General features: G+C 40.4%; 2 protein-coding genes across 2 annotated transcripts; both read right to left on the bottom strand.

Annotated features, from left to right (window-relative positions):
- Positions 1–7,852: 7,852 nt before the first annotated feature.
- LOC308099449 (kelch domain-containing protein 3-like) lies at positions 7,853–8,872 on the bottom strand (the record flags this gene model as incomplete). Its single annotated transcript, XM_080448192.1, has 2 exons — positions 7,853–8,646; positions 8,854–8,872. The coding sequence occupies 2 exons, from the start codon at positions 8,870–8,872 to the stop codon at positions 7,853–7,855; spliced, it is 813 nt and encodes a 270-aa protein (XP_080304318.1).
- Positions 8,873–16,168: 7,296 nt separating this feature from the next.
- pla2g10 (phospholipase A2 group X) lies at positions 16,169–19,046 on the bottom strand. Its single transcript, XM_080446733.1, has 4 exons — positions 18,911–19,046; positions 18,007–18,175; positions 17,115–17,221; positions 16,169–16,454 (listed from the first exon to the last, which is right to left on the bottom strand). The coding sequence occupies exons 1-4, from the start codon at positions 18,945–18,947 to the stop codon at positions 16,306–16,308; spliced, it is 462 nt and encodes a 153-aa protein (XP_080302859.1). The 5' UTR covers positions 18,948–19,046; the 3' UTR covers positions 16,169–16,305.
- Between the last annotated feature and the right edge of the window lie 4,995 nt (positions 19,047–24,041).

Genomic DNA, 24,041 nt, shown 5'->3' with positions numbered 1-24,041 from the left:
ATTTCCAACTCATTTTGCTAGTCTGGGATGGCTCAGGGTAGAAGACAGGGTTAAGCAATAAAAAATGGGATTGGTTTTCAAGATCGTCAAAGGGGCTCTGCCCTCAATACCCTCATATCTGACTAACTACCTCACCAAAGTGATCTACACCCACAGCCACAATACTAGAGGGAGCGACAACAACGATCTGGTGCCACCCACCTATAGAACAAACATGGGTAAATTCTCTTTCTACTGTACTGCCAACAAAGTGTGGAATGCCCTGACACCCTCCCTTAAAAAATGTGAATTTGTTTTTAGATCCCAAATGTAGCCTATATCGCTGTAATCGGCTGACACACACAGTCACTACGGAATGTGTCACGACATGGTCACCATTTCACCTGAACTTTAATTAGACACTTTGGCTGATGTCAGTCAGGTAACGTAACCTTGGTAACCTACACAACCCTGATCTGATGTACAAACAAGTGCCACCAAAGGTCATTCTATTTGTGACATATCCGATTTACAACGTCCTCTAAATTGTGACGTGCCCGCATTGGAATGTAAAATGGTAACACCTATGGGCTATTTTTGACACTGTTTGCATATAATGACATGCCCAAAATAGGGACTCCATGGTTGAAAGTGGTTAACAAATGTGAATTGCACTTCCAAATACACAAGAAACGTGGTGTGGCTAAGGCTGAAAGCATCATCAGGGACATTCACCACTCCTGCCATAGTCTGTTCAACATGGCTTTTTTTAATAAGGAATTGTTAGACTAAAACAATGTACTGATCAGCAGGTACCCAATGGACGTAGGGTGATCAGAGGTGTCCCAATTTATGTGGGAATGCACAGCATTTTTATCCCCTGCCCCACACCCCACATATAGAGATGATGGCCCACAATTTGATTGGCTCTAGTTTTCAAAAGTTAAAACACTGCAGGACAGATGGTTTTCTCAAATCTGGCTTTTATCCCAAGCAAATGAAAGCAGGGATGGCTGTCATCACAGGACTGTGTTTTATGGTTTTTGGAGGGCACCATCATGCTATGTGTTCATATCTGTTGTTGGACAAAATATATGTAGGTAGAGTCGCTAAAAGTACAAGAGAAGGAAAACCACTAAGTGGAATTCTGTTTTATTCAACGATGGACAATGTGTAGTTATATATAAACATTTAAGGCATAGGAATGTTCCTTCATTTAAATCTATTACTTTTCTTTTTTGGATATTGGAAAAGTTGGATTCAAAAAAATATATGTCTTAAAGTTGTACAATGCAAAATCACAAATAACGATTTTTAGCAACCTCTGCTGGTCACTACCGTCACTGCATACAATTTCCCTAGTCCTCGATTACCCAGAATTCCATTCGTTTTCACCGGAAGCCGGAAGCGTTTCAAAAAGCGATCTTTTAATTGTTTTATACTATCTACGGATCGTTTCTCTTAGCCAGTGGAGCATTAGTTACCATGAGCTGTGCTTTCTTTTTCTGTTCTTTTTCGATCTCCCAATCCTACATTATCTTAAAATCAGCGTGAGGTTCCTTTTTGTTAATAGCGCGGTAGTTCCTGGCCAAACAGGAAACCGTTGCGGTAGTTCCTGAGGACGTCGGCCACGACGTCATGACGTTGGCCAGGAACGTCATTTTCCCGGGAAAGTCCCCCCCGTACACGTTCAATAGAAAATATATAAATAAAAGGCTTCCGGGGGTGAAATTCACGGAGTGGGTGTTGTGAAACTTTTGCCACTCGCAAAAGATATACAATTTAACTTTAGTTTTGTTGAAAACGTTACCTAGTATTACTTTAAGTATGCTAAAAGGCCTAACCTGTAACCCGCATAGTCTAATTGTGTGCTACTGAATCAACCAGAGGCAAAGCATAGAGATGATAGAAACTAAGGGGCAGAATAGGCTATACATTTTATTTTGTAAGTTAGACCTTCAAAATGTTATACCTCTCAGCAATGGTAAGGTGTCATACATTGTCCCACACAAACATACTCTTCCCACATTTTGGTTTGTTGGTATCTGGTCTCCCTAACTGGATGTCAGTCATAGCCTACAGAAAGAAGCAGTGTTTATTTTTCTTCTCTGATGAAGTCTCAGCTAATTAGCCAAAGAAAATTGATTTAAACATGGATCATATTTTGAATTACCAGAGCAATAAAAAAATCCTTTGGCTCAGCTATAGCTACATGATTTAAGAGCCTTCATAGGACAGCATGATTACATATTTATTTTTGCATTTAATGCCTCTCAAGTACAGAGAACTCAAGCACACCAAAAATAGCCAATCTACAAGCCCACAACATGTCACAGCATGACATGTTGTGAGCTTGTAGATCTGCTATTTTCGGTGTACGTCACCAGCACGCAACTAATTATACGTTTTAAGGGTGTTCATCATTCTTTAGCCATGCTATGTTATCTGCTTGATGCCTAATTTATATACAAATTAGGAACCAATATTTCTCTAGTGAAACACTATATAAAATGTATTTTATTTACATAATGAAATACTAATTGAATTGTTCAACGTAACATCTACTAAATTCTAGACCTAATGAAAGACCAAGTAAATCTTTATTTATTTAGCATATAATATCTTTGTTCAGTAAACAGTTGAATACAGTTGGTTACAGTATAGGCCTACCGGTAATCCCATATACACAGCAAAATAAGCTTGGTTTTTCAAGGAGAAGAAAACACAAACTAAAGTTATTTAAAAGGTGGCTACATTAGCACTTGTCATATACTCTCAGGGAGTGAGTTATTTAGTGCTCACCACATGAATACAATACCCTAGAACAATACTATGATCTCAGACTGAAATATGGGTCTCAGGTCTTGAATTGATTCATAATATTAAAACCGTTTTTATGTTTTCATCCAATATAATTATCCCCTGTGGGTCATTACATTCTAATGACCCCACAGTTCACTGACTCATTAACCAACAAAGAGTGTATAACTCAGCAGTATCTGCAGTGTTTCCCCTTGGATTAAGTTGTAGCAGCTGTGGCAAATATATATGTAAAATAAATAATTATTATAATAACTAGAAAAAGTGCTCATCTCAGCACTGAGGTCTCTGCCAGGTCAGGTAGGTTATTGTGGGCCAGCAATGTTTGGAATTCACCAATCAGGATGGAATATGAAAAATCTGACAGATCCGTCTGGATCACATGACTATAGAGAATGTGTACCAATTCGCGTGACATTTGGACTCTGTACTCTGTGGGAGTAATATAAAATATTTATTTTGCAAAAATCTGCCTCCTGGTGGCACTATAACAGGAAGAGGGTGCAAAGTTTCACGGCAATTGCACGCTGCGTTCATGATTTGAGGCATTTTGTTCAAAACGCCAATCAGGATGGAATATGAAAAATCTGACAGAATCTAGATTGGCCTGCTGCTGGCGCTATAACAGGCCGATGTAAAACGTTTGGGACAAAGGTTCTGCTCTGGCTTCCAGGGAGTGTGTCTGCACAGTTTCACGTCGATCGGGCCAACAGTCCTGGAGATTAGCTGCAGGTTCATAGACAGACGAACACAAACACAGACGGACGGACACGCGGACGGACGGACAGGGTGCAAAGGGCCTGGCAGAGATAATAATAATAACTAGAAAAAGTGCTCCTCGGAGCACAGGTCTCCGCCAGGTCAGGTAGGCTATTGTGGCCTCCTGGTGGCGCTATAATAGGCCAGCGTGAAAAGGGTGCCAATCGGACACTGACTGCGTTCATGATTTGAGGCATTTTGTTAAAAACATTTGTTTAGCTAAATTAGACCTCCTGGTGGCGCTATAACAGGCCAATGTTAAAAAAGGGTGGCATTTGTTCCTCAACATAGTGTGAATGTGCGTGCAAAGTTTGACCGCAATCGGAATGTTGTTCAAAACAAGCCAATAATGCAAACTTTAGATGTCAATCTTAGCCAATCAGTATGGAATATGAAAAATCTAACAGATCCGTCATGATCACATGACTATAGAGATCATGTGTACCGATTTGCGTGAAATTTGGATACAATTGTGTGTAAGATAATGTGTTTTACATAAGTCGGCCTCCTGGTGGCGCTATAAAAGGCAGATGTGAAAAATGCAGGGCTAAGGTTTTTCTTTGACCTCTAGGGAGTGTGCATACAAAGTTTTACACAAATCGGTGCAGTTATAGGTAAAAACACGAATCGGCCTGTTATAGCGCCACCATGAGGCTGATTTGAACATTTTCAAATGGTAGTTCTTCCTCGGCCTAATGGGAATGTACGTGCAAAATTTCACGGAAATTGCATGCTGTGTTCATGATTTTAGGCATTTTGTTCAAAACGGAGCACTCCTGCACATTTTGGAAGACATTTTTCAGGATGGAATATGAGAAATGTGAAAGACCCGTTTCGTTTAATGACTATAGAGATACTGTGTACCGATTTGCGTGATTTTTGGACAAAATCTGTAGGAGTACTGTCAAAAAATATGTTTTGCACAAATCGGTCTCCTGGTGGCGCTATAAAAGGACCATGAGAAAAATTTGGGGCAGAGGTTCTGAATCCCATCCAGGGAGTGTGTGTGCACAGTTTCGCTGCAATCAAGACAACGGTGCCGGAGATTAGCTGGTCACAGACGGACGGACGGACACACGGACACACGGACGGACGGACGGACGGACGGACAGGGGGAAAAACATACTCTCTCGCCATGCCTTTTGGCCTGGCGGAGACAAAAATAGCGCTCAATTAAGAAGTCAGGTGTCTTTGAGATTGACAGGTGTTGCGGAGTCATGGAGGCCCTATGAACCTCCTCCAGGCAAAACACTCGTGTGCATGGCCAATACTGAAAAACGATACACACAAAATGATATAATTTTTATTTATAAAGATGGAGCCGTCTTCCAATAAATAAAAATGTTTTACATAAAAATGTTGTAGCCGTGGTCATATTTCATGCATATAGGGGAAACACGATATTTACAAGGTGCCACTAATTTCTAGGTCACTGAATAATTTGCTCTATTACATTCAACAACTTTCAAATTTGTAACATCACCTCACCAATAAAAGCTCCAACCAAGTATAATATTCTGCTATTGTAGAGTAGGCCTATTGTTATCCGCGTAGATACGTATGCACGTCACGTGTGGAATTTTATCTGAACAATAACATTTTAAGGTGCTCAATGTTTGCTGCCACAAATTGAATAGCCTGCTGTGTAACAGAAACCTTCAGTGATAATTTGGTGCTCTAGCAGGTCAAGGTGAATAGCTACTCAACATGTGTGATTTGCAACTCCAAGGCATTCCCAATGGAAATGGGCCTTATTCATTTTTCAAATAGCCTCTAGGATACCTGATCAAATAGAGACGCCAAAGGCGAGCGCTATCTTTGATGTCTTGAAGAGAAGACTCAGCTTGGCCTCATGCATATTGTATAACTTAAGGAATTACAAACACCCAACTGGATCTCATAGAACGGCTATCAGCTATGCCAGCGGAGAGCACCGTTCACACGTCTTACAGTATAATAAAGAATTGTTAGAATGAAATCTAACCACTTTCAATCAGGTGCCCTTATTCTGGACATGTCATTATAGGCAAAAATTGTCAAAACAATTGTCAAAATGTTAAGAAATTGCGAAAATAGTAGATCTACAAACTTGGCTAGTTTTGCTATACGTCACATAAATTCACAAAAAAAACTTTTCCCTACATATCTCAAGAACTTTCCCACAGATCAACTACAAACTTGGCATGTGTATTGCGGGAGTGATGCCCGATGGGAAGTCAGTCGGATCGGTGCAGGTTGTCCATAAATCCTTTATTCAAATTAGCTTAAGGGAGGCCCGGCCGGTGAAACTCTGACGTCATGCTCATATCACCATGACTCAGCCATAACCATATAAGGAGTTTCCAATGCAGCCACGCCCAAATATGGAGTGTGTTGTCTAACCTAAATGTGTCCTCATGGCATCAGGCACAAACAAATCAGTCAGCTCTATATGGGAACAAAAGGGGGACATCAGGGATCTCCATATAGTCATAAAAGGGACAAGGACTGACCGATACAGAGATCTCCATATATGGGCATACAAGGGACAAGGACTGACTGATACAGAGATCTCCATGTGTTCATATCAGCATACCCATATATGGGCATATACTGATGACATCAGAGATCTCCATATATGGGCATATCAGTTGGATCGGCGGGTGCGACGTATAGGTGTGAGGGCCGCGTAGTGGCCCGAACCTCTTGTAGCCTATGTATAAATCTACAAATCTCTGATCTGTCTCGGCTGTGTCCCTTTAATGCCCATATTTGGACCTCCTGGTCATATGTGCATGACATCAGTGATGTCATGGCCTCCAGGTACTTAGATAATGTGCACGGAAAGTATTATTACAACAGGTTCAACCGCAGCATCAGCGGGTACTCTGATAATGCTAACTGTACCGGAGGGGCATTCGTTCCCAAAGCCAAAGGGCATAACCCGCAAGGCGCAAGCTATGACGAAGTAGGGCTAACTGGAAAAATAATGATGATTATTGTATAGCCCATGACGGAAACATACTGCTTTTGACATACATCATAATTAATACTCTATGATCCTTAATAAATAGCCAAGCACACTCACTCACCCACCCATGATATGACGTTTCAGATGGTGAGTCGTTGGTGACGCTATAAATTGAAGCTAACAGTTCCCTCTAGTGGCTGAACCAAAGAGATACATCATCATCTCCGTTGGTCCGTTTTGTGTAGCTTTCTAGCTACATGTCCTTACGCGGCATGGTTGACAAATGTTCTCTGCATTCAACGTGTTTACACTTCTGATACCGCCATCCATCAACACGGAGATGTTTAGTAGGTTTATTGTTGATAAATTCTCATGGCGGTCCGTAAGGCGCAGGCGCGGTGGCCAAGTGGTAAGGCGTCGGTCTCGTAAACCGAAGATCGCGGGTTCGAACCCCGTCCGTGCCTTTTGTAAATTGAACATGAGATGTGTGACTTCTACCTTGGAAGCTGCGAGGAGCATAATCACCCACGATTGTGAAATCCTTCCAGTTGATTATTAAGGCTAGTGGATCAAATGTCTGATATAGACATGGCTGGTTATCATGTGACATAAACATGGAGACTAGATTAGATAGTCTTTTTGCCAGACCCAAGGGGTCAGGCTTACATGAGGCTTTGTACCTGTTTCGTCCATACATGGGCATGGTCACTTTGTCCTCCGGCCCCAGCCAAAAAAAAGTCTGTCACTTTGTCCTCCGGCCCCAGCCATAAAAGTCTGTCCCCCTTTCGTCGATACATGGGCATAGACACAGGCTGACACGTCATGTGAAGTCTGGGTCTGGCAGAACCAGGTCTCCTGTTCTTGTTAGCCTACATGTTATTCAATCCACTTTGAACTTTTTTTTAAATCAATTATCATTATCAAGTCATTTAAAAGCTGTAGCCTACAGTTTCTTTTCCCAAGTTCCCTCATCCATTTAGACTTGCAACTCCTTGCAAGGCCTACAGCCTTCTAGCAGTATTAGTAGTAGTAGTAGCCTAGTAATAATAATAATAACTAGAAAGTACTGTTCCTGAAGAAACAGTGTGGGATCGCTAAGAATGTTGATAGTATCACACTAGAAAGTACTAATTAATTAATTCTGTCCTACCTATTTATAATACATATTGTGATGTCACGTGAAGCTTGACCAATCCGAAAACCGGCGGAATAATAATAATAACTAGTGAAGATAAAGTAAATTAAAATAAATAAATAAATAAAAGTTTGCTTGAGACGGCGCGCCTCCGTCGCGGTCCAAAACTATACGGTTTGTTTATCTTTTTATAGGGCTGTGTTATGTTTTCAGTTATTGTTGGTAGTCATAGCTGCCAGTTCCCACCTGATGTCATGTGTGAGTTCAGACTGCTCCACACCGTACTGAATAACTGCTAGCTTGCATAACATCTTCAGATTCGGACTCAAATCTAAGATATACACGTCAATAGGTATGTTGTATCCTCCAAAGAGTACGATACGATCTCCCACCATGCAACAAACCATCCAAGACATCCCAGATGGGGCTTTCCCTTTGGGCTCAACCTTCTTCCATGAGAAGGTCTGTGGATTGAATTTCCACAGATCATTGAAGTGACAGTCCCGGATCGCGTTGTAGCCACCAAATATGTACAGCTCTCCATTGTAGGCAAAGGCTGAATGACCACCGCGTCCTTCTGGAGAACGCTGTGCAGAATTTGTGCTCAGCCAGCAGTTGGTCTCTGTGTCAAACACACTGATGTTGTTGTAGCAGACCTTTGGGACCCCCCTGCCACCAAATACAAACATCTTTGTCCCGATGATTGTGGCAGAGTGACTTGATGATCCAGGTGCTGGAGTGCCTCTGGTGTTAATTAAAGACCAGACCATTGTGGTGGTGTCCAACTTGTAGATGTCATTAGTGCGTCCAGTCAGTTGGACTTTTCCTCCATAAATATACATGACTTTCCTCAAGACAGAGACTGAGTGGTACTGCCTCCCTTCTGGAACATTACCAGAAATATTGGGTTTGGACCATCTGTGGTTGTCAACATCAAATGCATAAAGCACGTTACAGTAAGGATATCCCCCCCAGATGTAGACAATTTCTTCTACCAGAACAGCTGTGTGGCCCGTGCGCACTCAGGGAACCTCAAGGTGATGTTCTTGTCTTCCAATTGTCTCTGGGGTCAACTTCCTCCAGCGTAGAGACACTGTGTTGAAGACGTGGACTTCAATCTGATCACTGTTGTTCTTGTTACTGTAACTGTATCCTTCAAATGAGTACACCTTGTGTCCGACTACCACAGCAGCTCGGTAGTAACTCTTACTTCCTCCTTTCAGATGCATCGTCCACTGAAACATTTCACACACCAACACCACTGTGAATCAGTGCAACTAATTTACAGAAGAGGTTGTAAGAAGTCCCTGAATGGTGTTGTGTTGGAAAATGCAATAACGACATTTAAAAGGACAATTACATCTGATGTAATAATGATGTGATATTATTGTGTGATGACATCATTATATGGAATAGCTAATGACATTACTCAACCTGAATGGCTATTATGGCAAAATCTATGATCTGAATTGTGTCAATACTATGATATCAGTAATCCATATTTGGGCATAGTGTGATAAAAACACACTATATGTGTGTGTGTGAATGAATGACTCCTCTCAAGAATGAACAGTTTAAAGTTTAAAGTCTCATTCCTAAGCAAATAATTTGATGCCCAGCGGATCGGTAGATATCTATGTGGCCCATAGATGCTTCTTTTGGGCTGGTTTTCCTATACCTGGTTGCTTGTTTCTCTTACAGAATCTTGCAACACTGCTTGCACCACAACAGCTTTGTTGTTGTATCAGGGCTGATTTCAGACCATTATCCCGGCCATTTCAAACCTTATTTGCCTCAATTACGATGAATGAATGCTTTTCCTTTTGAGTGAAAATAGTCGACAATTTTCCTACTGGAGTCTGCTGTGGAGAGATCAGCACAAACAATAAGACACGGGCCTTAATGGTCAATGTGAGTCATCCTCTCCACAACATCCAGGCAGACACGAAAAAGCGTCCGCAAGGATCTGTTCCGTTTGATACCCTGCAAGCAGAGCCGGCCCTAGGGTTTTCGTAGCCCTAAGAAAGATTATTTGGTGCCCCCCCCAAACCCCCCCTTATAAAATCATTATGTCATGAGATAAAAAAATATATATATTGAATATTAAAATAATAAAGCTAGTTGTTTGATAGGAGATACATGACATAATTACAATATGAAAGTAAAAAAAGTTTGCTTGAGACGCCTCTGTCGCGGTCCAAAACTATACGGTTTGTTTCTCTTTTTATAGGGCTATGTTATGTTTTCAGTTATTGTTGCTAGTCATAGCTGCCAGTTCCCACCTGATGTCATGTGTGAGTTCAGACTGCTCCACACCGTACTGAATAAATGCTAGCTTGCATAACATCTTCAGATTAGAAAGTACTGTTCCTGAAGAAACAGTGTGGGATCGCTAAGGATGAATGTTGATAGTATCACACTAGAAAGTACTGTTCCTGATAAATTTTTTTATTTTTATGATTTTATATATATTACATATTGTGATGTCACGTGAAGCTTGACCAATCCAAAAACGGGCGGAATAATAATAATAACTAGTGAAGATAACATTAGTGTGATCGCTAAAGCGATCCCACAATAATAATGATGATTATTATGCTGTGTTAAAATCAGTGTTATATAGCTCTATTCTGATAGTAGCCTATATTGCTGTAGAGTATTCAGTAACTGTACCTCCAGCTCTTTAGAAAATGCATTTTTAGGTTGGAATATAAATTGTATCCAATCAGGAGAGAGAACTTTAACTTAATTGTTCATTAATTAAGTCTTCTAGGGTATAACTCTATTATCTCTGGTTGCACACCAAAATGTGATCATTGCACTGACAAATGAAGTTGAAAATTCATGATTAGTATGGAAACTAGCAACAACAACAAAAAGTTCACTTAATTTGAGAATTGTATAGGCCTAAGTTATATTGTATTAACATACTCTACCATACATATTGGACAAAATTACATTTTATTCTTTAAAAAGTGTCGCTTTAAATGTACATAAGACTTTTCTTTTTTTTTAATTTTTTTTTTTATGTGTGTGTGTGTGTGTGTGTGTAAACAGCAGCTAATCCCCGGCAGGGCATCTGGCAATTTCCCTTACTGTTCATGCACATTTATGATTACTAGCTACTAGGGATATATTTCAATAGTCATCTACATTAAATAAAATAAATGTGTTACATAGCCTGCAGCACATGACAGTCCACAAACCCAGAGTCTGTGGGAGCTTCCTATTGAGGGAATAACATAGAGAAACATTGTTCTTTCCCAATTAGTTGATGATCAAAATATCTATGTCCTGTATGCATTGTTTAATATTGATAATATAATATAATTTTATAATTCTACAGTATGCACAATATTTCCTTGATAAGTTACTGTCTATGAAAATCTATGTGCATCTATGGATTTATATCAACATTTATATCTACAGTACTGTATGATCTAACAGCATTTCCCTAACAGCATTTCCCTCTCGTTCTTATTTATTATATAATAATAGATTTACAAAAACCTAAAGTTTAAATTGTTCATTTGAGAAATTTGGGACAAGTAAATGTAGGAATCTGAGGAATCCCTGCCATGTTATGAATAGAGCATATGACTTTCACAACTTCATCACTCATTATCCAGTGATGATTGGACACAATTGAGCAATTGAGCAAGTGTTTGTGGGCCATGACCTAGATACTTATTTCCAGTTCTGGACCTTGGACACTGCACCATAGCATCCTCTCCTAATACTGTGTTCACAAGTGGTACACTGCAATCTACATAGGCCTATAGATTTAAAATAATGATCAAGGATCACCCCAGCAATGAAGTGTTCACTCTGCTACCGTCTGGCAAATTGTACAGAGTGGCCCGACTCAGGAGGCTCAGAGACTCTGATCTTTTCTATCTTCAGGCCATGAGACTTACGTCATATCACCATACCCTTACAGTCACATAAAACATTTGGGTATATACTACACCCTCTACTGGTGAGAATAATATACATAACTAGAAAGTACTGTTCCTGAAGAAACAGTGTGGGATTGTGTGATCGCTAAAGCGATCCCACAAATATAAGGATACAATGTGGAATTGATTGGATATACGAATGTCACACGAAGCCTGGCACAAACGTCTCACAAAGCCCTGCCTGATAAACCTACCAGAGAAGACTAGAATTGCGCCTCCACCTTAGATTGTTTTTTTAATCCTGTGCCTGTCAGGCCCTCAGATTTTTGGATTCTTGGGATCCATAAGACCCTCCAAAAGGGCTCTATGCACAGCAGCCATATTGGAAAGAAATTGGGCCCCTTCCCAGACCCATATAGAGAGAGAGTTATGACACGCTTTGATCTCGCCGCAAAGCGGGCCGCTATGGGCTATAGTTCCAAACATTGGAACTTCTTCATTGAGATAGAACGAGCATTTCCGCATTCCATTCTCACAATGGGTGTCGACGCTAGTGTTGTCACTCTCATATTAGATCACGCTGCCCCTTCCTTACTTCCTTCTCAGGTGTTAGCAATGATTCTAATGAAGGCTCTGTTCCATTTAGTGTAGTACGGTGGTTCTCAAACTTTTAAATTTCAAGGACCCCCATAACTCTGAGAGTGTACAAATGGAACCAAATGGACCCTTAAGGGGACATTTGGTACCCCCTCAAGGAATCACGAGGGTCCCTGGACCCCAATTTGAGACCCACTGGTGCAGCAGAGTTTCCAGTGAGCCTATATTGCCGTTTGGTACGTTCAATCAAAGGGTCATCTGAAGCTCTCACACCCCAAATCTGGGACCATTTGATCTATCGTTCCCCGAGTTATGCCCCGTACAGAGATTTGCAGACAGACATTCTTTGTGGACAGAGACTTGGTGGCTTATAGGATGATGATGATGATGATGATGATGATGATGATGATGATGATGATGATGATGATGATGATAATAATAATACATACAATGTATATAGAGCTTTTCTAGGTACTCAAATTTGCTTTACAGAAAGAGAATAAAAACATCTTTATTGGGGAAAAAAACGAGTTAAATGGTTAAACTAAAGGGGATTATGATTAGGTAGGGCCTACCAAATCATAATCCCCTGGTAGGGAATGCGAGTCGGAAAAGGTGGGTTTTGAGTGTGGTTTTAAATGTGGTGAGGGTGGGGGTGGGGGCAGCTTTGATGTGAGCTGGGAGTGAGTTCCATAGGGAGGGGGCGGCCACTGAGAAGGCCCTGTTACCCCAGATTTCTTTGTCTTGGGGACGTGTCCAGGAGGTTGGCATTACCAGACCTGAGGGAGCGGGAGGGGGCGGGGCGTTGAAGGAGTTCAGAAAGGTAGCGAGGAGCCTGGTTGTTGAGGGGTCAAGGCGCCCTACCACCCATGCATTTACAGGCAGATGATGGACTCGCATGGTCATCACGGCCAGGACATGTATGACCTCTGGAAGGCAGCAACGGACCCACAGGTCGAGCTGATAGCCTCTAAAACAAACTGCATGTTGGTGAAAATGGCTCTCCTGTGTCAAGTCTGTCAATCCTACTTGGTTGTCTCCTACCCCTGTAAGGCAGCCTTTTTATAGAGTAGATTGTGGTTAAATATGCATCAGGAGTCCGGGCACTTATAGGCTCTAATGTAGCCTGGATGAGCGCATTGTGGGTTCGAGTCCCGTTCCTGACGATCTTTGCTGCATGTCTCTCCCCATCTCTTTCTCCCTGTTTCCTGTCCATCTCCACTATACACTATCAATAAAGGCAGAAAAGCCCCCCAAAAAAAGAAATGTGCATCTGTGCGTGCGTGCGTGGGGGGAAATATTGTGTCTACAACATTTCACATTTGTGGAGGTGCAGAAGTGCATCTCCAAAAGGACTTTAGGAGGTACACTCTATAGCAAGCAATTTTCTTTCCCCAGAGGTAATTTTTTTCCCCCAGAGGTCCATACCGACTTCCATCCAATGAGTGAAGGGACGAAACTTGTGTTGATTTATATTAAAACTGTGTGAATTTGGCAGACACAAAATGTTGCCTTGTGTCAGCTATGTGTATGAAGTAGGGCATACATGAAACGTGGTGCAAAGTGACGCGTTTTGAGCTTGTAGATCTGCTGCTGTTGCTATTTTATCCTGAAAAGTAACAGTTTTGGACATATGAGTTTTCCAACTGACAAAGACTATATTATATTATATACAGTATATGTATATGTATTATAAAGCCTTCTTTTGAGTGGTCTCGTGTAATATTCTAATATTTCGAGATATGGATTGTTTTCTTCTTTTTTTTTATCCCACGATTTTTGTAACCAATTTTTTTCACCCAGTGCCAATTGCCTGAGCTTGTAATCCTGGGCGTTACCTACTCTCCCTCTGCCAGCCTGGGGAGAGCCCCGAACCGAGCTCATGCTTCCTTCAATGCATGAGGAGTGAGCAGGCCGCTTCCTTCACCTGACAGGGGGGGAGTTTCCCCGGTAGGACGTAACACGTGGAAGGAACACGTTATTCCAACCAGTTCCTTTCCCCTCCATCAGGCGCCCTAGCTGACCAGGGGGAGGCGGTATGCATGCAACAAGTGAAAAGTTGCATGCATGCGTGAGAGAGTGTGTGCGTGTGCGTGTAGTGCTCTAATTATAAATGCAGACTTAAACCCTTGGTGTTTCATTTCATGTTTTAATCATCTCAATATTGTGGCACAAAAGGAAAATATTTCTACAGCCCAGACATTACGTAACGTACACACTATTCAATACATCATCAAGATATGGAAGTTGCAGGAGTAAATCTGCCAAATAAAATACAAACCAGTTTTATGAGCATGCCATTATCAAGTTAACATGTCATCTAAGTGGAATTTTATCAAATAGTACACACAAGTTGTTTAAAATCAAAAGTTACAAGCAAATACTTTAAATAGTAAATAAAATAAAATACCATTATTATAAAAAAGATTATAGCATTTTGTCTACAATATTGGAGCACTTGGAGACTCCAGAACTATAAGGCATGGCTCTATGTTTCAGGAGACAAAAATACTATTGTTAGGGACCAGATACCTGATCTGTCCCTTGCTGATCAACATTTAATCTTCTGGCTAAGTCTTGACTGAGTTTCCGAGAAACTGGACATATACTCCAGTGGCCTGCCCATTGTAAGAAACTACTGTTATAATTCTCCTGTATATTTTCCTGAAAGTAAGGGAACATTAATCAGAAATCCCATGTCCTTTATGTCGTTTAGTCTGTAATGACACATTTTATATGAGGTATGTTGTGATGTTATTCATACTTTCCCCATACATACAAAAATGCAATGTCACATGCTAAAAGATAAACACTATAATAAGAATATAGACTTTTGTACTCCATTTTTTGCAAAAGATTTCTACAGCAATTGAAATAATCGCAAAAAGTAAGCAGTTAATATGCTTTATCACATTTTAATCAGGAGGAAATTGGCATTAGTTTTAAACAAAGGGTCATTCTCAAGGGCTCCTGTTGCCACGGGTAAAGAAAGATTCTTGTGTGTGTGGGGGGGGGGGAAGATTCCTAGAATTAATTTACTATTGTGATTGATTGCATGGATTAGTCATTTACAGACTGATCATTTACAGATAGATTACAGACTGTCGGGATCATTTTCTCCTTGTCGCAAATGTATGTACTAGTATGTATCGCCTTTAACATCTATTTGTTAAAGGCGATACATCTTTGCCTGAGGGTTACATTGCCGAGCTAACAGCCAGCTATACTCGTGTCATCTGTGCCAAAGTGAGCTTTATCCAGCATCCGAATGGAGGAACGTGAGCTTATTCTACAAGAAAAGACAATAGGGTAGTCAGGTGTAGTGTAGTACTTCACCCACCATAGCACTGGGGAAACCAAATAACCACATGAACCTCAGCGTTCTTATTCGGGAGCAAACATTTGGCAAAAATAGCAGATCTACGAGCTCATAACACGCCATGTTGTGAGCTTGTAGATTGCCTATATTTGGCAAAGATATTTGAGGGGAAAAAGAAGGGGGCTTAGAGCCATCATGGGGGACCAAGTATATAGGGTTTAAATGATTAAGTGTAATATTTGGGTGCTCAATAAATATGCAATTCCAAAACATGAAGAAAATATTAAGTAAAGAATTATCTATGTACAGACTTGTTTCATTGTTGCTGTTCCTGCCTCAATTTGTAATTAATAGGAAGGGCAGGGCTTTTAAATTATTATTTATTTACCAAACATAATAACAGCTCATCTTGGGTCTGAAAGATATTCACTGATAATTTTGTGATGCCTAATCCGATAGCCCAAGGACAAAAAGGTGTGTGTGTGTGTGTGTGTGTGTGTGTGTGTGTGTGTGTGTGTGTGTGTGTGTGTGTGTGTGTGTGTGTGTGTGTGTGTGTGTGTGTGTGTGTGTGTGTGTGTGTGTGTGTGCGTGCGTGCGTGCGTGCGTGCGTGCGTGCGTGCGTGCGTGCGTGCGTGCGTGCGTGCGTGCGTGCGTGCGTGCGTGCGTGCGTGCGTGCGTGCGTGCGTGCGTGCGTGCGTGCGTGCGTGCGTGCGTGCGTGCGTGCGCGTCCGTGCGTGCGTGCGCACTTCTTGGGGAAACCCTGATTCATGGCTAAAAACATGATTCATATAGGAGACTTAACACACCAACCCAATCACTAGAGAAGAAAACGTGTACATTTATTGAGTCAGTAAATATTACATGTTGGATGTTCACACCCGCAGAGGAAGTCTGGCCACAGGGCATATTTCTGAATGAACGGTGCCTTTCTTAGGCATTTGGCAGCCTCCCTGTCACACTTGCAGAGCAGCTTTTCACACTTGTCCTTAAGATCATCTGGAATGAAGAAAGAAAGAAGTAACATGTACGTTCTTTCAGTGACTGGATGGTGGTGGTAAAGAGCTAGAATTCTCAATGATTACAGGAAACTACACAATGATACAGTACAGGTTTGTCATACATTATGACAGACTGTTTGTATGTCATAATGTTGTCAAACATCCCAAGCATATACAGTGTCTTATATTTCTTAAGTTCTCACAATATGAAAAAAGTACCTTTTTTGAGAACATCTTCCACAAATTATATTTTCTAGTAGGTAACTAAATAGTAATAAACCTTATTAAGGCTGTTATTATTCATGATTACAGTAGCACTTCTGTGGCTCATAGCTTAAAATTACCACAACATTACCATTAAATGTGGGTTTTGTGCAACCATCTCTACAATCTCACTTGTCTGTGTACTGTTCTCATAAAGAACATAGGGGTTTGTACTTTGTACACTTTGATTCTTGATTTTGGTATCGTAGCACTTTGAGATTTGTTTTAAATATAAAGTGCAATATAAATCAAATGTAGTATTATTATTATTATTACTACTATTCACTCAAACATCATGAATCCGTTATTCAACATTATTACATGAACCGTGAAAATTATTCTCTTTCACATCATGTTGAATATAAAATGGGGGAAAAAATGAAAAAAAGATTACCACACTCAGCCTTATTGTCTTCACACGTCCAGTGATACCTGCGCATCTTGGTTTCACAGCCAGCCAGTTCTGCATCTCCATAACAGCAGTCATGCTTATGACAACACCTACAGTATATGATTAGTGTTAAATGTAGATGTATCAGTTATAAAGGTCAAAACAGACTGAATAACACATCAACCACTTTGGCTAGACCAAATTGTACAGTATGTCATATAATAAGAGAATAGTCTGACATGTGATGGATAGTCATAGTGCTGAGATTTAAATTACAACATGTCTATTCTTAAAGGAATGGAAGGACCACTTGAGTTAGCAAAACAGATAGTTAACAATGAAATGGTTTGCGGGGGCTGATGCCTGTGGTTAGGAAGGAAAAGACGGAGACGGTAATTAGGATTTGGGTGTGGAATTTGAGTCCAGGGTTTTGGGCCTTTCCCACCCATCACGCGCCTGGTACAATGGGTTCACACTATTTCTGGTGCTGGCGCTGCCATGCAATTCGGAACCGGAAATGGTGGGTACATAAAAGTGGTACATCGATTGAGCTGGGAAGACTAAATAACATCCATTCAGAAGACTGACATGATTCTCGATGTAAATGTATCTCTGAAAGTGTACAAATGGATAAATGAGCACTGAGGGTTTTACTGTGTATACTTCTATACTTAGCGTATTCAAAGAATATAATTTTGGTTAGCGCATATTGTTCACTAACCAAAATTATATTCTTTCAAGTACACTAAGTATAGGTGATTCCTGTAGTGATTGATTTGTTTACTTTATTCCACCAAGTCGTCATGCACATAATTAGGCATCCTCTCCTTATTGTTATTGTTTGAAATTTGCAGAATAAATGATCTGTGACAAAATCTCTGTCCTGTTGCCTCACCAGTCTGCCCTATCTCTTGGCCATCCCTGTCCCCCCAGTCCGCAGTAGCAGCCGTACATCATATAAGCCAGGGCAGATCTCCCAGTGCTGCACTTGATGGCTCCTGCAAGCTCCAGTAAACCTCTTTTAGTCCGTGGAGATCTGTGTTTCGCCAAAGAGGCCATGCCCACTAAGAAGAAAACAAAACAAAAGATGACAGTCATAAACAAACTCAAGCTTCATTGCAAAAACATATGCCACGGTCTATTTACTGTACATCCACTTTGTGTGAAACTGAATAATATGTAGGTCTATCCTTCACTTTTCTGTTTTGAATTATTTGATGTGTGAAATTGACCTGCATTTTGCGTGTCATGGGTGGAGGGGTGGGGTGGTACAATTTTGCAACAGAATTTCGAGTATCACAAAAGATGTTTCATTTACTTTGATATGACAGTGAATACAACTCTGCTTTTGGTGTGACTTTATGCTATCACACACAGAGATATATAGCTATATATATATAGATACACAGAGTATCGGCTATTACTCATAGATCAAAAAATCCTGCCTGGCAGTAAAACCTAAACCAGGTCTAGCAATGGAATAAAAGGATTCTTCTTCAAGGTAATATACACACAAGTTAAGATACAAGTCTTGAGAGTCCACAGTTACTCCCATAGAAACATTTGGAGAGAGAATTACGTTCACATGTACAATTGCCTAATTGTATCATAGTATATAAAATATACTGTATAAATGAGGATTATTAGAGCATAGTTATGAATATGCAACATTAATTGTTTAAATAAGACTCCTGGATAAACAATTTCAAGCTGGTTCTTGGATAAATACAATCAAATGTCCTACCCGGTCTATTTCAATAAGTTAGATACTAGCCTTATAATAGTAATAAGCAGCTTACCAGAGAAAAGCAGAAATATCCAATACAATCCTGTCATGATGTGCAACAGGCAGTTCGAGCTCCAAAGAAAGTTCTACTGTTTGCCTTGTACTACAGCACTGTTTGCCTCCGCTCCTCTAGTGAGGGTAGGCATTCAGTGCATGGCTTTTTTTAGACTCTGTCTTGAATAATCTCCCTGTGCATCACTCCATTGGCCTGTTCACACTATAGCCTAATCCAGTGTTTACTGTTGGGTGCGCCCCCTAGAGGAGTGAGCATGGACAGAGGAGGAGAGAGGAGTCCCAAATAAAACTTCTCCTAATAAAAGTGTGTGTGTGTGTGTGTGTGTGTGTGTGTGTGTGTGTGTGTGTGTGTGTGTGTGTGTGTGTGTGTGTGTGTGTGTGTGTGTGTGTGTGTGTGTGTGTGTGTGTGTGTGTGTGTGTGTGTGTGTGTGTGTGTGTGTGTGCGTGCGTGCGTGCGTGCGTGCGTGCGTGCATGCGTGCGTGTTGTGTTGTGCGTGTTGTGTCACAAATATTTATAATCCTCCCTCATAATTTTCTTTCTATCAGACCCCCCAAAATGTATCATGCACTCAATAGACCTCAGATCAAAAAGCTTTGTTGTTTGTAAACAAACATCTATTTCCTGGTAGAATGTCTAAGCCCGTTTTCATAATATAAAATTAAGTGTCCAGAACATTAGTTACAGTATCCAGTTTGTCAACTTGTGGATATTTGTAAAAGATATATATTCAATTGTCAAAAACAATATCATAAGTGTCCTCTTCAGTGGCGTGGGAAAGGGGGGGCTGCGCGGAGTCCCCTGCCCAGCCCAGCCCCCCTTGGAATAAATGACTTCCAGCGCCACTGGTCCTGTTCTTCCAGAAATAAGGTTCATGAATATAGTACTGCTCCAATGCTATGCTGCTGGTGTTATCTACCCAGAAATACTGTATTTTGTTTTGTTTTGGTGATGAGGTCATGATGATTTGGTCTATAGAGATATAACACATCAGTCACTTCCTTAAATATTAGATGTGAAATATGTAAAGAGAATGTATATAATAATGTCTAGCAATTTATCAGTGCAGGTTAATGAGCCATACCTCAGATAAAAGAGGTTCTGAGATTCCAAACATTCCATGCTGTGTGAGGCCCAGAATGTAGATGGTATACTACAAGGTTGAACAAAAGAGGCTATGGGGGAAAAGAGGACAGAAATAATCCCTGCTACGGCAACAATTATACTATTAACAAAGTTGAGCGTGAGGAAGACCTGCATGTGGCTGAAATGTGTCACATGTTATCCGTCTCAGTACCCAAACTTTATCTATGTTGTATTCTATTTTGTAATGGTCCAGTAGTATTTTGCATCGTAACAGATGCAACATTTCTGGCTTAATGTGTCAACATGTGCTTAGAAAGTAATAATTATACTCAAATAATTGTCCTTAAACTTTGAAGGGACATTCACATTGACCTATCTTCATCCTTCATGTTCCTTACACAAAACAATCCACACATGAAATGTATTGGTATTAGGCCTACTGCATCATCTGAATGTTCATTGTCACAGTGTACACCCTGGCATGACTGAGGTATGCTGAATAGCCGTGGGAACTACTTAGGCCCACTATAGAAATCAGAAGTTTGTTTCTGTACCATGTTGTAAACAACCTGTTCACTCAATGAGGATAGCTTGTGCGCCTGCCTGTAAAGTAAACACTAAAAAGGAAACAGAGGACAGACGACTCTGATTTGCGATCATAATAAAACCTAAAAAGGTGTGGTTTAGGAATATTTATTTATAATATAGGACTATTTCCCCCCCCCCAACCCAGTCCCATTTTTCATTTATATGAATAACGTGACAAAATAGTTTTTTTTCTTCTTTTTCCATCATTCGTTCATCCTCAACGTCCTCCTCAACCTTCTGCCGGGGGCGTCACCTATGGAAGGGGGGGGGGGGGGGGGGGCACACCCGCAGCACCCCTAGATCCCACGGCTATACAGTACCATGTGAAATTTTAAAAACAAAGTTCAAATATAGGACTTCCGACTACTACAGTTTGCAGGATTTCCTGTGTAATTTTACATGGCTGTGGTACTTAGGAATATTTTTAGATGTGGGTCTACACCCCGTCTTGTTTTGAGCGACTTAGGCTAAATTATAGGCTACTATTAAGCTAAATTATACTAGTGGTAAAATGGCATTTTCTCTTGCATTGGTGGTAATTCTTGCACCCCTGCATGAATATAGAAAAAGAATACACTGAATGTAACAGAAATGGCTTCCGGTAGGTGGTAATACAATCAAATGAATAAAGACAAGAGATGTAGTTCCCCATTGGCCTATGGTCAGAGAAAATGAGTAATCAGACAGCTTTTTAACAAGAAGTGGGAATCTACAACCAGGCAGCCCTACTTTCCATTTGTCAGATTTTTGCAGTTTGGAGTGTTAATTAGTTTCCTTTTGGCTCCAGCACCTCACCAAAGGCCTTATACAACTATTGGCATAAAGACAATTATATTTTCTACATTCTTTTGTAATAATAATAATCTAAATCTACAAAGTAACATGTAACTAAAGTTTAGAGTAGACTTATGAAGTATTGACAAAAAGATATACTTAAGTAAAGTAGAAGTAGCCTATCTAAAAACTGTACTTAAGTACATACTTAAGTAAATGTATTTAGTTACTTTCGACCACTGATTAATCACACCAGTAGTGCTACTTCAATTTCTTAGATATGGTCCAACCACAGACTGACGAGACCTAGACAAACATATTCAAGTTATAAAGTTATGAAATATAATAAGCCTTACAGATTGTTCAGGCTTGTCTCATTTTATGGCTATTTTATTAACCTATGTTGCATTCCAAGGATTATTTTTCAAAGAATAAACACTTACTGTCAAACCAGTTAAAAAGTAGGAATCATATATCAGTGTCCTGGTTGGTTAATTAGGTGATTTTTGTAATGTTTCATATTCTGAATCTGTATATTATGGATTAAGGAAAATATCTATTAGAAGTCTTATAGCCTATAGCCTATAGATACATGTGCCTATGAAAGGCATACAGTAGCAATGGTCCACGTGTGTTACCTGTTTACAGTAGTACTCGGTTACTATACTACTTGAATAAAAGCCAAGTAGACAAAAAAAATTGTAGATGAAACAGGATCATGTGCTATCATAAGCTTTAAAAGTCCCATACATTTGTGTTTCATTGTTGTTTGATGTCCACTAAAACCTTGTCACCCCCCCGTATCCTGTCAGCCCACTTTCCCTATCCCTCTCTAAATAAAGGCATAAAAAAGCCCCCAAACAAATTCTTTAAAAAAAGATGGGATAAATGCTGTGTACTTGGCCAATGTAGCAGACCTCTCAAAATTAAGGTGTCCATTTTTAAATAATATAAACTTTTTTCCCCCCCCCTTTCTTTTCAGTTTTTTCCGACCATCCCTTGACCTTTGTTTTTTTGTTTTTGTTTGTTTGTTTGTTTTCTTGTCTGTTGTCCATTAGACATTTTGGGAAATATTAAAAAAAATATTAAAAAAATATATTATTCTATTAAACAATTGATTCATTATTTGCTAGATTTTTTTTTTAATTAATACGTTTTCTATTCTTCTATTATTCCAATTAGCAGTTAAGACATGAAAGCATTGGTGATTGGTGATCACTGTATGGCACTGGGTTATGTCACAAGCCTTTTAAAACTAATGTATTTTCAATTCAAATGGGCTTTATTGGCAAAAAAGTAAAGTAAAAGAGCTATGGCACATTTGCAGTCACTTTTAGGACATTTTCCCCCAAACTATTTAAAATAGTATACAAAAAGCCTCAGATTTCAAATGTGTTTAAGGGTAGCAGCTCCGTTTGTATGTGCAGTAGGTCTGTGACAGAGGTCCACTCGGTACAGATAGTGCAGGAAACACAATGGTTAGTAGTCACGGGTAGTTGTATTCCATTGGCTATAACCTTCTTTTATTACAACAGTTCCCAAATCTTGCTGCTGTGTTCGCACATTTTTGTATTTCTCCCAGTATGAGATTTTTTTGTCGTTGGTAATGTTTTCAAACTCACTTCGGGTTTATGTAATCTGTGGGAAGTATGTGTCTCTGATGTCTTGGTATAGTGTGGCATGGGTGGTTAGAAAGTGTAGTGGGTGCATATAGCCTGTCTTCCCTTGGGAGCGGGGTCTGTCTGTGGCGGCCTTTCCCTATTGCAAGGCTGTGTTCACTGTCACCGTCTCAGCTCGAACCTTGGCGATGAGGTCTGCCTCCAACATTTCAAGTCAGACCTAGTCAAGGCTTTCCTTAGTTTTGGGTCACCCTGGTCCATGGCGTTTGAAGGAACGAGAACTCCTTCTAACGTTATTGACCAGAGCTATAGGTCATTCACAGTGCTCAGGTATTCTATGTATATTCTCTATTTAGGGCTAAATAGCATTCGATTTCACTTTGCTTTTGGGTTGTCTCTTTCCAGTATGTCAGCCAGGTAACTTTCTTTTTATTTTCCCGAAAGGTTGCCCTCCCCTCACTATAATCCATCATTGTTTCAGATACAAGAAAGTGAAACTTACAATGGTTGATTTGTTTAATACAATACTGTACATAGGGATGAGAATGTGACATTTTTAGAACAATATGACTATGACATGCCTACAGTAGTGGTTCTCAAAGTGAATTCCAGTGACTCTCAGGGTTCCTTTAGGGCAGTGGTTTTCAACCCTTTTCATATCAAGGCCCATTATTTATTTAGGCATTTGAGCCACGGACCTAACCTCACTCCGTCAAATGGAAGAAGCTTGCGACACACATTTTGTTTCACAGCGTACTTGCATCTGAGACTCCGGGCGCAGAATCGATGACAGACGGAGTTTCATTTTTTCAAGCTACTAGGCAGGTGATTGGATGATCCCGCCCCTAGCAGCCGCTGATTGGTTCGTATGCGCAGCGGTTCGGGCAGCTTTACTCTGTGAGCAATCCCAGACCCTCCTTCCTGAAACCAAATGCAAATGAGATTTCCGGAGGGAGGGGGGGTTTACCAGGCTACCACGGACCACCATTTGATGACATTTAGACTCTCAGACCCAAGACTTTGGATAGATTTTGTCCAATTCCATGCTGTATTGAAGTGGTACC

The sequence above is a fragment of the Gymnoscopelus braueri genome (assembly GCF_963280865.1).
Source record: "Gymnoscopelus braueri genome assembly, chromosome: 13".
NCBI classification, from domain to species: domain Eukaryota; kingdom Metazoa; phylum Chordata; class Actinopteri; order Myctophiformes; family Myctophidae; genus Gymnoscopelus; species Gymnoscopelus braueri.
This window is presented reverse-complemented; position numbering and strand designations above follow the sequence as displayed.